This window comes from Plasmodium gallinaceum (genome assembly GCF_900005855.1).
Source record: "Plasmodium gallinaceum strain 8A genome assembly, contig: PGAL8A_v1_108, whole genome shotgun sequence".
Classification (NCBI taxonomy): Eukaryota; Apicomplexa; class Aconoidasida; order Haemosporida; family Plasmodiidae; genus Plasmodium; species Plasmodium gallinaceum.
The window spans coordinates 161,509-179,165 of record NW_021628228.1 but is presented as its reverse complement, the minus strand read 5'-3'; the positions used below and the strand labels follow the sequence as shown (position 1 = coordinate 179,165).

At 16.0% G+C, this 17,657-nt stretch overlaps 7 protein-coding genes across 7 annotated transcripts in view; 2 read left to right on the top strand and 5 right to left on the bottom strand.

The window, feature by feature from the left end:
- Positions 1-1,429, bottom strand: part of PGAL8A_00383100 (conserved membrane protein, unknown function) — a gene marked incomplete at both ends in the record, with an annotated part of 4,311 nt that extends 2,882 nt beyond the window's left edge. The window contains 7 exons of the mRNA XM_028670169.1: positions 148-272; positions 357-421; positions 493-593; positions 668-732; positions 811-867; positions 960-1,032; positions 1,353-1,429. Of these exons, the coding sequence (XP_028526948.1) occupies positions 148-272; positions 357-421; positions 493-593; positions 668-732; positions 811-867; positions 960-1,032; positions 1,353-1,429 (563 nt within the window). The remainder of the gene's footprint in view (positions 1-147; positions 273-356; positions 422-492; positions 594-667; positions 733-810; positions 868-959; positions 1,033-1,352) is intronic.
- Positions 1,430-2,407: 978 nt separating this feature from the next.
- Positions 2,408-3,992, bottom strand: PGAL8A_00383000 (PPPDE peptidase, putative; the record flags this gene model as incomplete). The annotated part of the gene is made up of 8 exons (XM_028670168.1): positions 2,408-2,491; positions 2,570-2,661; positions 2,835-2,875; positions 3,080-3,169; positions 3,261-3,262; positions 3,366-3,439; positions 3,629-3,688; positions 3,794-3,992. The coding sequence occupies 8 exons, from the start codon at positions 3,990-3,992 to the stop codon at positions 2,408-2,410; spliced, it is 642 nt and encodes a 213-aa protein (XP_028526947.1).
- A 3,162-nt stretch (positions 3,993-7,154) lies between these two features.
- PGAL8A_00382900 (RNA-binding protein, putative) lies at positions 7,155-8,542 on the bottom strand (the record flags this gene model as incomplete). Its single annotated transcript, XM_028670167.1, has 4 exons — positions 7,155-7,648; positions 7,744-7,822; positions 7,898-8,035; positions 8,531-8,542. 4 exons carry the CDS (start codon positions 8,540-8,542, stop codon positions 7,155-7,157), a joined length of 723 nt encoding a protein of 240 aa, XP_028526946.1.
- Positions 8,543-10,240: 1,698 nt separating this feature from the next.
- On the bottom strand, positions 10,241-11,139 carry PGAL8A_00382800 (conserved Plasmodium protein, unknown function; the record flags this gene model as incomplete). Its single annotated transcript, XM_028670165.1, has 2 exons — positions 10,241-10,942; positions 11,035-11,139. The coding sequence occupies 2 exons, from the start codon at positions 11,137-11,139 to the stop codon at positions 10,241-10,243; spliced, it is 807 nt and encodes a 268-aa protein (XP_028526945.1).
- A 729-nt stretch (positions 11,140-11,868) lies between these two features.
- On the top strand, positions 11,869-12,450 carry PhLP1 (phosducin-like protein, putative; the record flags this gene model as incomplete). The annotated part of the gene is made up of 1 exon (XM_028670164.1): positions 11,869-12,450. One exon carries the CDS (start codon positions 11,869-11,871, stop codon positions 12,448-12,450), a length of 582 nt encoding a protein of 193 aa, XP_028526944.1.
- A 711-nt stretch (positions 12,451-13,161) lies between these two features.
- On the bottom strand, positions 13,162-13,992 carry PGAL8A_00382600 (conserved Plasmodium protein, unknown function; the record flags this gene model as incomplete). Its single annotated transcript, XM_028670163.1, has 1 exon — positions 13,162-13,992. One exon carries the CDS (start codon positions 13,990-13,992, stop codon positions 13,162-13,164), a length of 831 nt encoding a protein of 276 aa, XP_028526943.1.
- Positions 13,993-14,481: 489 nt separating this feature from the next.
- On the top strand, positions 14,482-16,890 carry PGAL8A_00382500 (conserved Plasmodium protein, unknown function; the record flags this gene model as incomplete). The annotated part of the gene is made up of 1 exon (XM_028670162.1): positions 14,482-16,890. The coding sequence occupies one exon, from the start codon at positions 14,482-14,484 to the stop codon at positions 16,888-16,890; it is 2,409 nt and encodes an 802-aa protein (XP_028526942.1).
- Positions 16,891-17,657: the final 767 nt, after the last annotated feature.

Sequence of the window (17,657 nt, the reverse complement as noted above, 5' to 3'; positions counted from 1 at the left end):
TTTTTAAAATTATTTTTAAAAAAAAAAAAAAAAAAAAAAAAAAAAAACATTATTTTTTTAGTAAAAGTATATCTTTTTTGCCCTTTTTAACTAAAAAGTAATTTATATTAAAAATTTTAGGTTTTATTTTTTCTTATTTATTTTTACTTGTTAACAAGGGGTAAAATAAAAGTAAAGTATATTAAAAGAGGATAAATAAATGTAATTTTTTTTTTATGAAACGGATTTTTTATCCACATAAATAATAAACAAGTTTTAGACAAATTTGAAAACTACATAAAAAAAAGAAAATGAAATTTTATAAAGTATTAATATAATTTCAAAAGTATAATAAACATATAATTTAGTGTACTAACTAAAAAGGTATTAGCCAATATAGATCTGTAAATATACTTCATAGAAAAATCCATTGACCGCCCTCCTATAGTTAAAATTAAAAAAGAATAATGAAATAAACAGAAATAATATGATATTTTAATTAAATTTAAAAACCAATAAAAAATGGGAAAAAATTTGTGGCTAATGAATCATAAAATCCCCAACTTAATCCAACAGATAATATCCTCTCTTTTAAATTAATAGTATTTGTGTGTCTACATAATTAATATAAGTAAAATAATATGAATTACAATTTTGTTTAATATTAATTTTGCTTATATTTTTATACTTGTGGGATAAAATGTAGTATATTCCAGCCAAATCTATTATATTTGCACATTCTTGAAAAATTATCTAAAAAAAGATAAATAAATAATATATATATATTCGAATTATTTAATGAATTAAATATCTCAATATATAAAAACATACATTGAAAAGATTCATATTTTGTAGTAGTCCTATTGAGAAGAATGCTAGTACAAATAGCTGTACATAAAAAAAAAAAAAAAAAACATAAATAAAGAACATATAAAAATAAAATTTACAATTTTTTTTTTTTGTTTTTATGTTCTTTTAACTTTTAATATTTGAGATATAACATAGTAAAAACATACAATTACAAATAATTTTGTTGACCCAACATCTTTTGACCTAATAAAATAATTAAAAGAATTAAGTGAAAAAAAAAATATATATTTAATGTATAAATATGTTAAATATATATATATATAAAGAAATAAATTAATTTTATGCTCCAAAATAATTCTCAAATTATTCTAAACTTCCTTTATTTTTTTTATATTTGTTTTTGTAGTTTATTAATATTTTAGCTAAATATATATTTTAAATATTAATAATTATTAATATATTTTTTTTAATTAAACAAGTATTTTATATTAAAATTATTATGAATTGTTAATGTTTTTTTTAATATAATAATTCATATTATTATGCCTTATTCATAATTTTACAACTTAAATCCATCGAATATAATATAATATGGAATAAATGTGGTTAAAGAACAGTTAACGAAGTGAAACAGAGACATTTTACCATAATTTGTTTTCTTTTCTTTAAATATTAAAACCTTCTACATAATATTAATTTTCTAAATTCTTTTATTAAACAAAAACATATATTATAATTATTTTAAGAAAAAAAATTTATATATATATAAAAAAAAATTATAAAAAACAAATGATTAAAAAATTTTTTATACTAAAATTTTTTTTTATTTTTAAAATTCTTAATTAAAAAAAAAAAAAAAAAATTTAACGAAATATAAAAATAAGAATAAAATTTTTTTTAAAACTTTAAAACAAAAGGTTGGCTTTTTTTTATTCTATTTTATTATATTTTTCGTATAATTTAATTTTAATTTTTTCTAAGAATTTTACGTAAAAACACACGATAGCCAATTACATTTTTTGAATATAATTCTACATATCAAAGAGCGTAATATACACTTTTTTATTATATCAGAATAAATTTATTTTACATTGTTTTTAATTTTTGTAATTTAAGATAATTTTATTTATTACCAAATAAATAAAAATATATATAAACAACACTTAAATGTATTTTTATCATATTTGTTATAAATGTAATCAAATAATTTTTTAAAAAAAATAACTAAAAAAACCTAAACATTTATATTATGAGAAAAAAAAATTATAAATACAAGAACAATATAACACATAAATATTATATAAAAAAGTAATTTAATAATATATACATAATTTTTTTATAAATAAGTATCTACATTTTTATCATATGAAATCTGAAAAATTATAAATATAGCAGAACAAATAAAAATGAATGAAAAAAAAAAAAAAAAAAAAAGGAAAAAAAAAAAAACAATAATATAGAATAACGTTTTCTTTTTTCCTTTTTTTTTTTTTTTTTTTTTAAGTATATTAAAATTTAAAATATTACGATTTTACAGTAACCTTACATCTGTAATAAAATTTTCAAAACAAAGCAGAATGTCATCTAATTACAATATAAAAAAAAAATATAAATATTGTTACCCTTCATAATCACTATTTTCTTTGTATTTTTTCTTTAAATATTTTACAATATTTGGTATTCCAGAAGCTTTATTTAGTTCCTTTTTTATAAAAAAAAATGTATATATGTAATAATTTTTTCGTTTATGATTAATTATTAAATTCGTTTTAATTCATACTTTTATTTTAGTAGCCGCAACATTTATATTTGTTTTTACCCAAGTAACTTTTTTTTGTAAGCTCATAACCCATTCAGGTATGCTACCAACATCTAAACAATTATTTTTCAATTTAAAATAAAAGAACATTAAATAGTACTTTTATAATTTTACATAAATTTTTTTGAATTAAAATTAAAAAAGTAAAATAAATAACAGTATCATATTAAATTTCTAGAATAATATATTTAATATATTTATTTTTAATGATGATTTTATCATTAACCCAATAGATTACAGAAATAATCGGCATAATTTAAGCAATTTCTAAAAAAAATTATAAAATTTGCATATATATATATTATTATTATTATTATTATCATTATTATTATTAATTTATAAATAATTTATTTTATAAGAGATAAATTTCGTTTCTATTTATATTTACAAAAAGGTACATAAATGTTATTTTTATTTAACTATACTTTTAAATATATATTTTAATGTCTTATATTTAGCCAATATCTATACCTTGATAATATATCATATGTATCACCTATCCACTGTAACTTCATCACTTCTACTAAAAGATCAACTTCCTCTTTAGTTAGTGGAGTTTTACTTAAAAAAAAAAAAAAAGAATGAAAAAAACGTAAAATTATAAATATATCTATTAGGAGAGTAACTAAATTCCTGTTAAAATTTTCCTCACCCCTATTTTTAAAAATAAAAAAAAAAAAAAAAAAAAAGTATATACATATATATATAGATTTTAATATTTTTTTATCTATTCAAATATTTAAATGTAAAGAATTACCATAGGGATACTTTCACGATATACGTGATATGGATGAAAACGAGCATTAGTTTTTGTCACACCTGTTTCACCATCTATTAGAAAAAAAAATTAATATTCAAACATTTTTTCTTATGAGTATATAATAATTATTTTTAAATTACTAAAAACATAATAAATAAAAATATTTTAAATACTGAAGAACATTTTTCATTAAAGAAAAAATTTCTTATAAGAAAATAAATATAGAACTAAAATGTCCTTTTAATATATTCAACATTTACCTACTATATAACCAAATGAATATTCATATCCATATACTTCTACGCCCGCATGAAAAGCACCTGTTATAAATTATTAAAAAATATAAAAAATATTAGAAACATATTAAACATAGAAAATATATAAATAAATGTAAATAAAAATATACATTATTTTATTTTTTTCACCTGCTCCCATTGATCTAGCTACCATATTAACAACTTTTGAAACCGAATCTAAATCATAAATATTTAAATAAACCATATTAGAATTAAAATCTGGTTCAGGTATGCTTTTAATTTCACTACTTTCATCATAATCAATTAAATTATATTCTTTTTCTTTATTTAAATGTTCTATGCTATTTTCTCTACTTCCTTTTTTCATTGTTTATATCTCTTATTTTTAAATAAAAAAAAATAAAATTATATATACAATGAACTATTTTTGAAAAAATATTTAATGAATTAAATTTTAAAAAAGCTAAAATACGTATATTTATAAAAAAGTTGGATAAAAAAAAATTCTTCCATTGAAATTAAAAAATTACATTAATATTAAATGACATTTTTTTTTTTATTTTTAAATAAAAAAAAAAAAAAAAACAAAACAAAACAATGTCTTTAAAAAAATTGCCATATAATGAAAATTTTAATGTAAAAAATTATTTAATTTACTTTTATTTTTATTTTTTTTTTTTTTTTTAGTGTGCGCAATTGCAAGTAAAAAAAAAAAAAAAAAAAAAAAAATAAATAAATAAAAAGAATAATTGAAAGACTATGAAACTTAATAAAGATTAAAAATAAATTATAATATAATTCCTTTAAATTTATTAATTTATTAATATGTTTATTTGTTTATATATTTATTTATACATTAGTTAACTCATTTCTTAATTTTTATATTCATATGTTTCTTTTTCATTAACATATACATTTGTATTTTTATTCAGAATTTTGTGCATTTTTTAGTTCATTTTTCTTATGTTATTTTAATTATAGTTATAAGTTGTTTGTAATAGATATTATGTAGAATATAAAAGAATAATAGATAGACACTTTTTTAATAATTATTAATAAAAAAAAGAATATATATATTTTTTTTTTATCAAATTTAAAAATTATTTCTATTTTAACATTTTCAAGTATATGTTTTAGGAGAAAAGTAATATGTTTCAACATACATTTCATAAAAAATACGACAGTGTTCTATTATTATCTTTTTAACAATACACGAATAGAACAAAGTAACCAAAAGATTACTAAAATATAAATAAAAAAATCTACTATATTAACTTAAGATTTTCTTTAATGTAAAAATAAAATAAATTGTGTTTTTATCATTGAATGAATATTATGTTCTTTTTTTATTTTAAATATACATTTGCATATTACAATTATTTTCATATATATATTTTACTAATGAGAAAAATAGAATAAAATATTACTGATATAAAGGGAAAACTGACTTCCATTATAAAAAATATAAATTATACCTATATTTTATATTATTTATTTTAATGAACAAAAATATAAATTCCTCTTTTTTTAAAAATAATACATTGCTTTAATTTAGAAAAATGGAAAATTTTTAATATATTGAAAAAGTATACATTATTAAAAAAATTTTTTTTTAATGATTTCCTACATTTCATAGAATAAAAAAAAAAAAAAAAAAAATTTGCAGAAAAAGTTGTTAATATATTAGGAAAGAAAAGAACAAAAAGAAATCTTCATTAATAGTTTAAAAAAAATTTTTTATAAGCATATCTTTTGCAAAACAATATTATTTTGGGTAATATTTTATGGTTTTTATTAATATGGAAAACGAAAAGTTTATCACAAAAAATAAGAAAAAAATATATATGTATAATTTTTTATAAAAACATCATTTTAACTTTTATTGAGGAAAAAAAATATATTTTTAAGTCTTCAGAAATAATGAGCATTATGTATCTTTAATCTGTCTTTTTATTTTTGTAGTTTCAAAATAAAATACAAAAAAAAGAAAAATAAATAAATAAAAAATACTATAACAAAAAATTATAAAAATAATAAAAATAAATTGATATATATATATATATATATATTTTTATTATTATACAATTATTCCGAATTTATTATATTACATTTTATTATATTTTTTTTTTTATAATTTTGATGGTATGATTTGTTTAATATTATTTATACCATGATTGCATATTTTATTTTGTCTATGTATTTTTATAGATATATAACATATAAACAATGAACTGTAAAACAAACAAAATAAATTGTTGTTCATATTCATGATATATAATACTTTATATGAATTGTTATAATATTTAATTGTGAAAATGTATGAAAAGGAGATTATAAATATATTTAATATTAATATTGAGTTTATCATCCAACACAATCATTATTTTTAATAAATGGTAAAAGTATAAATTATAATGATATGCTTATTTCATTTAACTAAGAAAATATAATTACTTTCAAAATATGAAACAAAAATAAGAAATTAAATAGTGTAATATTTTTATAATTTCTATATGTTATCAATTTTTGTAAATATTTTAAAAAGGAAACATACAAAATAAAAAAAATAGAGGAAATTGTATTGCAAAAAAGAAATGAAAAAAGAAAAATTTTAAAAAAGAAGAAAATATGTATACATATGTGTGCTATTAAAATTGTATGACGAAATAGCTTTTATTTTATCAAACTTGAAGATTTATGGTTTTCTTTTTTCATTATAATTCTTAAACATATTTAAAATATCACCTTATATTTCATTTTATTTAAAAAAAAAGAAAAAAAAATAATAATAAAAAGCACAAAAATTTTTATAGATTCTTAGAAATAATTTTTTATTTTTGTAATTCTCAGAACACTAATAAATTATATATCATTTTTTATTTTGATATTTTATTTTTATAACAATCTATGAAGTTATATGTAACACATAACAACTTTTCTTCTTATAACATTATGTATTCTTATTCAAATAATTTAACATCCAGTTTATAAATTCAAATGATTTTTTCTTCTTTTGCATTTAGAATGCATATACTTTAAATATATTTTGTCTTATTATAAAATTATACATGATGACAACGCATAAATAAATATAATTTTTTTTTTTCTTATATCTTATGTACACCTAATTTTAAACCTTTTTCTATAATTATAAATAAATCACACCTTTCCTTTTTTTTACATATTTAACATAAAAAAAAATTTAATAATTAAACTCTTTTCTTTAGAAACAATAATGAAGGTGAATAAAGAATTTAATAATTATTAATGTATTATCTTTCAATAAAATATTCTTTTAATTTATAATTTTTTTTTTTTTTAAATACGTAATTTTTAATTTTTAGAAAATTTCAAATACAAAAATATTAATTGCATGAAATTAAAAATATATACATTTACATATATATTTTATTCTGTATAAATATAAATGCTTTTTTATTATGGAATAGAATAAAATTTTATAATAAAAATTATTACTTATATATATATATATATATATATATATAAAGAATTAACAAAAGAAAAAAAATTATTCGCTATTTTCAAAATTCACTTTTAAAATATATCCATCAAAATTACAAAAATTTAAAGCATCGATAGCATTTTTTGCTTCATATTCATTTTCCATTATTACTACTCCAGTTAATTCTTTAGAAGAATTTTCTTCATTTTTTAAATCAGCTCTAACAACTCTACCATGTTTTTTAAATAAATCTTTTAATTCTTTCCATGTAACTTGAGGTGGTAAATTATAAACAATTAAAGTACAATTTCTTTTACTTGATCTCCTAAAATCATTTCTTCTAAAATCATCTCTTCTATAATCTCTTCTGAAATCTCTTCTAAAATCATCTCTTCTAAAATCTCTCCTATAATCATCTCTTCTAAAATCTCTTCTATAATCATCTCTTCTATAATCTCTTTTATAATCATAGAATTTTTCTTTTCTAATATTACTAAATCTTCTTTTCTCGTAGTTTCCTGCATTTTCTTCTCTATCCTCTCTTACAAATATTAAACGATCTAAAAAGGAATGTAAAAATACATTATGAAATATCATACACATAAAAAAAAAAAAAAAAAAAAAAAAAAAAATATATATATATATATAATTATACCTTCTAATTTAGAATCATTTAAACTGCTAATAGCTTCTTGAGCTTCTTCATATGTAGCATATTCTACAATTCCACATCCCTAAAAAAATAAGAAATTATATTTCAAAATATATATATATATATATAAAAATATGTTTGATATAAATTGATTTACTTTTGATCTCCCTTGTGCATCTTCAAAAATATCTACTCTGATAACATCTCCTGCTTTTTTCATATGAGTTTTTAAAACTGGCCATGTAACTTTCCATGGTAAATTCCCAACATAAACTCTACAACCTTTTGATGGGCTCTATATGGATATTAAAAAATATAGATATTTTAATGTAAATAATTTATTAACATTTTCAATTATATGTTATTCATTTCCTAATTTTTATTTTAATTTTTCATTATTTTCTAATTGTCTTTTTTTTTTTTAAATTGAAATATCCATATATCTTATTAGTACTATTCTCCAATTGAATATTCATTATTAATAACTTTTTAATATAATAACATATATATACATATATAAAAATATATATAAATATATATATATATGATTGAAATAACATTACTAGTTAAGTATTTAATTTTAATATCATATATTAAATAAAAAATAATAGATTATGTATATAATAATTATATATTTTTTATTCTTCATATATATATATATATATATATTTATTTCATTTAATTTCTTGTTATATTCTTAAAATTTTTTAAATATAAATCATAACTAAATAAATTACTCAATGAAAATTCTACTTCAAAATAAAAAAAATGTTCTTTTAAATCTACTTACATTATTTTCCATGGGAACCTTTTTATAAAATATACTTTAAGATTAAGAATTTTACTTTATATATGTTTATATATTTTGTGATAAAAAAATATATTTATAACTGTAAACTTATTATTCCCTATTTTAATTATTAATTTATACAATATATTTTATTGATATTTTTATATATATTTTTTTTTTCCTTTTTTTTCTTTTTTCTTTTTTCTTTTTTAATTTTTTCTTTTTTAATTTTTTCTTTCTTCTTTTTTCTTTAATTTATTATTTTTTTTTTTTTCTTCTTTTTACTTATCTTATTTTTTTCTTTTTTCTTCTGTTTTTTTTTTTTATTTATTTTCTTAATTTCTTATTTTTTTTTTTTTTTTTTTTTTTTTTTTTTTTTTTTTTTTTTTTTTTTTTTTTTTTGATATCATCTTTAAAACTTTATTAATCTATTTTTCAAATTGCTTCTTTTTTTTCTAAGCATATGATTTAATTTTTTATATATCCTAAATATTTGAATAAAAAAATATCTAAAAAAAATGTGATACAAAAATTTTGAAATTTTAAATTAAAAACAATTTAGAATAAAAAAATAAAATAAAAATAAAATGCAGCTATAAATACCAAGTACAAAGAATATTTATTCTATTCCTTATTCAATTTGCTCATTTTTTAGAATAATACATTAAAAATTTTTTTCAAGGAATGTTTAATTTTTTCGGAAAAATAAATATATGCGTGCTACTAATGGTAGAAACAATCCTTTCTTTTTTTTTTTTTTGCGTTTTCTTATTTTGCTCTTTTTTTTTTTTTTTTTTATTTTTAAAATATAGTGCATATAATTAAGAGGCTTTTTCTTTTTTATAATATTTGCATTTAAGAAAAACTGTAAAATTTCAAATGTTCTGGATACCTTAAAAAAAAAAAAAATTTATTTTATACACAGAGTTAAGGTTTAAATAAAAAAATATATCCATATAAACTAATATAGTGATAATAAAATAATTATCTTCCTATATCATCTCTCTTTTTCTTACCTTTTTTATTATTTCTTTTATTTTTATATATTTTATTATTTTTTTTTTTTTTTTGATACATTTTTTTTATTACGAATTAATCAAAATAGAAATAAAAATAATTTTTTGAATTAAAAAAAAAAATTAGAAGCAAAAATAAAGTGAAATTACTTGTATTAATTGAAAAATAAGGGAGAAAGATTTTTTTGTTTATATGTGATAATTTAAAAACAACAAAAAAATATACATAGTATTATTGGTGTGTTAATAATATTAAAGAGTTATATGAAAATTTTTAATATTTATTAGAAATTTAATAAATATATATATTGTTTGTTTTGTTAAACATACATTTAAAAAAAAGATTATGATATAAATAAAATACAAAGTTCTTTAAAATGTGAATAAACAGTTTTTTTTTACATTTACTAATGGAAATTTACGACTTTGAAAATATTAAAAGGAAAAATGTAATTTAAAATAAAGTGTCTTTGTGAACTTCAAAAAGTAAATCATTAAAATAAAAATATATATTTATATGTTCTACTAATCAAATTAAATATAAAACAATGAAAAATAAATTATGCTAGAATTAATAAAACAGGATACAATAAAATTAAAAATAAAATATGTTTTTGAATTTACATAAAAAAAAAAAAAAAAAAAGAAATATACCTATATATATAAATAAAAAACAAATATGTCTAAATAAAGATTAGGCAATAATATTTTTTTTTAGGTTATTTACTTTTTCTAAAATAGTTATAACATTTGAAATTTTGTTTATATATTCCATTTCTTCATTTTTATTATTACTTTTATTTAAATATTCTAAGTATTTTTCTAGTTTATTTATAAAAACATCTTTCGTTTTATTTAAAGTACATAACTCTTCTTCTAATTTGCTATATTTATTATAATTCATTTCAGTATTCGAAATATCTTTTTTTTTTAATCCTTTTAAATCTGGCTTTTCACATTGCAAAAAATCTTTATTTTCATATTTTGAATAAAATTCATTTTCTTTTTTTAATTTAATATCTCCATTTCCTAATTCAAAATTTTCATTTTTTATTACACTGTGATTATATCCCTTATCAAAATTTAACCATTCACCTACTTCATATCCACATCTTTCTTTTATATAATTTTTGTATTCAAAAAGGTTTTGAATTTCATCTTTTGAAATATTATTCTTATTTAGTATTTCATTAAATTCTTCATTTTGCAATTTTATTTCTTTAATATATTTAATAGGATCTCCAACATTTTCTTTATATTCTTTTTTTTCATTCTTTTCTTTTATATCATTAGTGTCTTCCTCACTTTCTGATTTTTCAAATTTAATGAATAAATTGCATCGAACGCAAAATCGTTCTTCCTTGTTTTTTTGTTTTATAAGGGGTGTTATATTGCACTATAATAAAACAAAAATTCAAAAAATAATATTAAATATAAATAGAAAAATAAAAATATTAAAAAAAAAATTAAAAGATGTTTACTACTTACAATATGACAGCTTGAATTCAACAACGTCCAACCTTGTAATAATTTATCTCCAATAATCTGAGAAACAGAAAAAGGTTCATTACCAATACTGTTTTCTATTTTCATTTTTTATTATTCTTTAAAGGATATAAAAAAAAAAAGAAAAAGAAACTAAAGGTTTAAATTATTTTATTAAAATTGTATATATAAAAGAATAAGCATATATATTTACATATATATAAATATATATCTTTATATTTTTTTATTTTAAGCTTTACAATATTATTTTAATCTTTTATATTTTAATTTATACATATATATCTTGTTTATAAATAAAAACAAAAAATTCACATAAAATTTTTATATTTAATTATATTTATTAAAAGTTCTATATATTAAATAAGTAAATATATAAATAATATATAAAAAAAAAAAAATATATATATATACACAATTTAATTAAATATAATGAAACAAAATATTAGAAATAAAATAATAAAATGTAAAAGTTTAAGATACTTTATTATGAATAAGCTTTCCTTTTAACAATTTTATAAAAAAAAAATAAGAAAATTTTTCATTATCTGATTTTTTAATTTTTGGCCTGAGCATATATGAAAACTAAGTTTTTTTTTTTAATTTTTTTTTTTTTTTTTTTTTATATATATTAAAAATACATGAATATAAATAAAAGAAAAAAAAATAAATATATATATATATAGTTTAACAAAATAAAAAAATAAAGAATTGAAAAAAAAGTTAAAATATGCTAAAAAAAAATATAAAAATATTATAATTTTTTGAATAATATAAAAGTATAAATTATTATATTAATAGAAATAAAAAAAGAAAAACATGAATAATAAAATTACAAAAAACATTGAAAACCAAATATTAGAAGCTTTAAAAGATAAGGAAGATGAATTAGATTTAGAAATAAGAAGATATGAAGCATTACAGAAAAAAATTTATGATGAAAATGATGAAGAATTAGAAAGTATTAAAAATAAAAGATTACAAGAATTAAAGAGTAAATATAAAGAAAAATTAACATTATTAAGAAAAGGGCATGGAAGTTATAAAGAGGTTTTATCAGAAAAAGAATTTTTTCAAATATGCAAAAATTCAAAAAAGGTTTGTTGTCATTTTTATAGAAATACTACATGGAGATGCGAATATTTAGATAGTAAATTGATTAGCTTATCTAAAAAATTTTTAAATATTAACTTTATTAAAATAAATGTGGAAAAATCTCCTTTTTTATGTGAGAGATTGAAAATTTGGTGTATACCTACATTAATGCTCATACGAGATGGAAAAACAGAACATTCAATAATTGGATTTGAAGAATTAGGAGGAGATAATTTTTCTGAGAAAACTTTAATTAATGTTTTAATAAAATGGAAATTAATAGACAAAAAAGAAATAGAAGATTAAAAAGAGAATTTTTTTTTTTTCTCTTTTTTTTTTTTTTTTTTTCTTAATTATAATTATATTCTATTAAATTAAATAATATTACATTTTACAAATTATTTAAAATATAATTAGTACTAATATTTTATTTATATATAAAAAGGTTATATTTAATAAAATATTCGTAATAATAAATATTTAATGATATAAATAGCTTTTTTAACATAAATTAAATTAGAACAACGTAGATATATATATATATATATATATTTTTACAACAAATAATATTTATTACCTATTTGTTCTACTACAATTTATAGCATTAATTTTTTTTACATTTTTTTTTTTTTTTTTTTTTTTGTCTTTTTTATAAATATTAGATATAAAGAATGTTAAAGAAGCAGAATTATTATTTCTTTTTAATTTTTCACTAAATATACTATTTTTCCTTCTTTTTTTTTTTTTTTTTTTGTTTAACTACCTATATATGTAATTTGACTAAAACTTTAATCAATTATATTAACTGAAATGTTATTTGCATAATATATTATTTTCATTTATATATTCTTTTTTAATTTGTAAAAAAAAAATAAAAAAAAAAATTTTGTTATAACATTTAGACTTTCTCAAATTTTTTTTATTAAATATAATTAAAAAAAAAAAAAAAAAAAAAGTATATAAATAAATAAAAATAAAAATAAACAAATATATATCTATATATTATTTGTTATTGTTTCATATTTTTCCAATTATTTCCATAATATCTAAAAACTTTAATACTTCTAAAGAATTACTTGATTTATTCTGACATAATTCAGAATTTAAAATAATAGCTCTTATTAAATCAGATAGATAAATATATTTATAATTTAAAGGAAGAAAATCACTAAATATGCTATAAAAGAAATCTTTAATTTTTTCTTGAGAATTTCTATTTTTATCAATATCATGAATTATGTAAAATGGGCAATATATGGAAACTCTATTCTTAAAATGAAATTTTTTTTTTAATAGATTTACAATTAAATTACAATTATTTAAGCATAAAATGTTTATATGATCTACTTTATAATTTATATTTAAATTTAATAGGGATATCAATTCTTCTTCCTTGTTATTGTCATAAATAAAAAAACTCACTAAATCATTTTTATTTCTAATATTATCATATTTATTACTTGATATACTATTTTCTTTTTCTATATCCTTTTTCTTATTACTTTCTTTTACTTCTAATTGCTCTCTTCTTATATTATTTTCATTTTCTCCTAAATTATAATTAGAATTGCCATTTATAAATTTATTATTTTTATTAGAAGAATTTTGTTGAACCTTATCATCAATTATTTTGTTCTGTTTTAATTTATATATTAAACTTTCATCAGAATAATATATTAACTTATTTCTACATATACTTTCATAATTTAATTTTGAAAAATTTTCACTAATGTATATTTCTTTACATAATAATGACAACTCAAGATATGAAATTATCTGTGTATGAAAGTTGCTATTTTTCAAAAATTTATCGAGAATAATGAATTTATATGGTTTAAAAGCAGCCATTAATAAAAGATAAGAAATCAAAACAAAACAAAAAAAAAAAAAAAAAAAAAAAAAAAAAATAGAAAGATATTTTACATAATTTCAAAATTTCTTAATGAATTTTACTCTTATATATTTAATAACATTTACACTTTATTTTTTTTTTATTAACTTATTTAACATATTATAATTAAAACAATAAAAATAAAATAAATTAAATAAATGATATATATATATAAAGCAGCATATGTCAAGTAGTTTTTAAAAAAAAACCAAAAAAAAATTATTAATAAAAAATATAATAAAAGATGCTATAGAATTTTCTTATATACTCTAATAAACGGTAATTTTTTTTTTTTTTTTTTTTTTTTTAGATTATGATAATATATATTATATGTAAAAATTTTAATTTCTTTTCCTTTTAATTGGTTTATAATAAGAATATATAAAAAATGAAATAATAGTCATTCTGATTATTTAATATTCTTTTATTTTAATATAAATGAAAAAATGATAAAAAAGGTAAAGAAAGATAATATTTTTTTTACATTTTACAAAAGAGGAATCTTTACACCAAACCAAATAAATATAACAAAATTATCTACAAAGTGTTTAAGTAACTATGCATTTGATATTTTAAGATTATCGAGAGAAAACAAGGAATTATATGAAAGCTTTAAAAATAGAATAAATAATGAAATAAATTTATTAGATGCAAAAGATTGCTATAGAATATTAAAGTCACTTGAGATAACTAAAAGGCTAGATGAAGAAGATTTATTGAAAAATATTTTAAAGCAAATATCAATTCAAACTTGTAATTATTCTATAAAGGAAATATGCGATATTTCCTTTTTATGTTCTAAATTAAATTTAATATATATTCCCTTATTTGCATCATTATCTATTTCTTTTTTAAATAAAATAAATTTAGCTACACCTGAGAATTTATCAACTATTTGTTTGAGTTTTTGCAAAATTCAAATAAAAGATATAAATTTATTTAATAGAATAGCAGTTGCAACATTAAATATATTGCATCTATTTGATATAGAAAGTTTAATAAATGTATTGATTTCATTTAGTTATTTAGATATAAAAAAGGATCTTCTATTATATTCATCTGTAGATATTTTCATTAAAAATCAAAACAAATTAGATGCAAACCAACTAGTAAAAGTAGCATATATTTATTCAAAATTCAATTTAATAATTAATGATATAAATTTAATTCTTCAAGATAAATTACCTTTATATATTTCTTCATTAAGTAATATACAATTATCTGAACTAATAATTTCTTTAAATAAATTATGTATTAACTATTATCCCATAAATAAATTTTTTACCAATGTGAACTTGTTAAATTTAAAATTCACTATAGCTATAAAAGTTATAAATGCCTTATCTCAACTGAATAATATTAACATAGAATTCAAATATGATGAAATATTTTTTTGTATTAATAATTTTATTTTAATTCATGGTAAAAATAAAGACTTGAATATCGATGTGTATAAAAATCTTCTAAAAAATTTTAATTTAACACATAACATAAAAAATAATAATAATATTTTTAATAGAAAAAGTGATATAAATAACTCTTGTGAATTGAAAAATTTAGATAACAATTTATCAGATAATGATTTAATATGTGATAACTTATCTGAAGATAATTTATATGAAAATAATTTAAATGATGATAAAATAAATAAAGTTTGTTCTAACAGTATTAGTCTTAATAAAAATTCCATAAAAAATTATTATTATTATTATTATAATTTAAAAAGTAAATTAAAACCAGATTCTGTTTGTTATCTAAGTGTTGATATATTTGAATCATTATGCAATTTTTTAGTAAAAAATAAAATTGTTGATTTTGAAGAAAAGTTAAAATTATATTTAAATTATATAAGTAAAGAAATAATTTTTTTAAAAGACTACATCAATTTTAATTGTTTAATAAAAATTTTTTCGTCTTTATTAAAAACTCCCATAATATGGAATTTATCTTTTTTAGATTTTAATTCAATAAATTCATCTGAAGAAAATTTTTTATTTTATATAGATGGAAAAAGTAATTTTTATGAAGAATTATTGAAAAGATATTTGAGTATTTTCAATACTTCTGAAAATCCAGATAATCATAGTACAATATTATGTTCAATAATTAATTTATACAAAATTAATGAAAAAAAAAAATATAACATTTTATTTGAAAAATGTTTAAAACACTACTCGTTAATAAATCAAAAAAAAAAAAATAAAAATTCCCATTATATATTAGAAGAGCATATTATATATAATTATACAGAATATCATTATAAAAATATTCATTTGTGGAATTTAAGTAAGTATGATTGCATTTTTGGCTTAAATACTAAATGTGATGATATCAATTATTCTAGTGATTTTACTAATTGTGATTATTTGGATAGATATCATATTTTATATTCTTTAAAAGATACTATACCTAATAAAATATTGTCATTAGAATTATTTAATATCATTCACAATTTTACAAAAAATGTAAAAATTAATTTTAGAGATAATATATATTATATTTCATTGGTAGAGTGTGATAATTATATAGCTTATTTATTTTTACAGCCAGAAGATTATTTTTATTCTTCCAATGAACATAAAGAATTAAAGTTAATTAACAAAGTAAGAAAAAATAAAGATAATAAAAATCACGAAAATTCAATAATTTTAATTAATGATATTTTATATGATCCTTATGAAGTCTTTTATAATGAGAACTATTTTATTAAATCAGAAATATTAGTTAAAATAAATTATTTATTAATAAAAGGGTATAATATAGTTGCAATTCCTTTTTATACTTGGAGGTGTATGAGTTATGAAAATAAACATAAAAATATTCAAACTCTTCGGAATAGTATCTTGAATAACTAACTTAAAAGAATTTAATAACAATTTATAGCTAATCTAAATAAAAAATTTTGGTTTATTTTTAATATCAGAATATAAATTGATATAAAATCAATTTTTATAGTAAAATTTACAATTGTATATAAATATTTGCTACATTATAAATTTAGTTATATATTTATATATTCCTTCATTTTTTTTGTTCTATTACTTTTTTATATTTTTACTTTTTTTCTCTTCTTTATTTTTTTATTTATTTGTATTTTATTATTTATTTATTTTTTTTTTTTAATTTTCTTTTTGTATATACACTATCAATTATTTGTATTTCTAGTAACCTTTAAAGCTTTCACTTTTTTTTTTTTTTTTTTTTTTTTTTTTTTCTTTTTTTTTTTTTTTTTTTTTTTTTTTTTTCTCTCCTTTAATTTTTGATATTTACTTTATTCAATTTTTATAAAAATTTATTATCATTTCTATATTTGTTTATTCTTAATATATTGTCTTTTTTGTTTTTTTTAAACATTTATAAACAAATTTTTTAATTCTTCTGTATATTTTATTTCTTATTCATTTTGTAAAACAAATTATAATTATTTTTTTAATTTCTTTTTTTTCTTATTTTTGAAATGAATAATCATATTTTAATATTTTTAACTTTCCTTTTTCTATATGAAATAACTGAGACAGTTTTAAGAAGAAAGGATGATTTAGGATTTCTAAATGAAAGACTAGAGGAAAAAAAAAATTTTGATATAGATTTATGTATAGAAAAAAAAAAAAAAAAAAAAAAA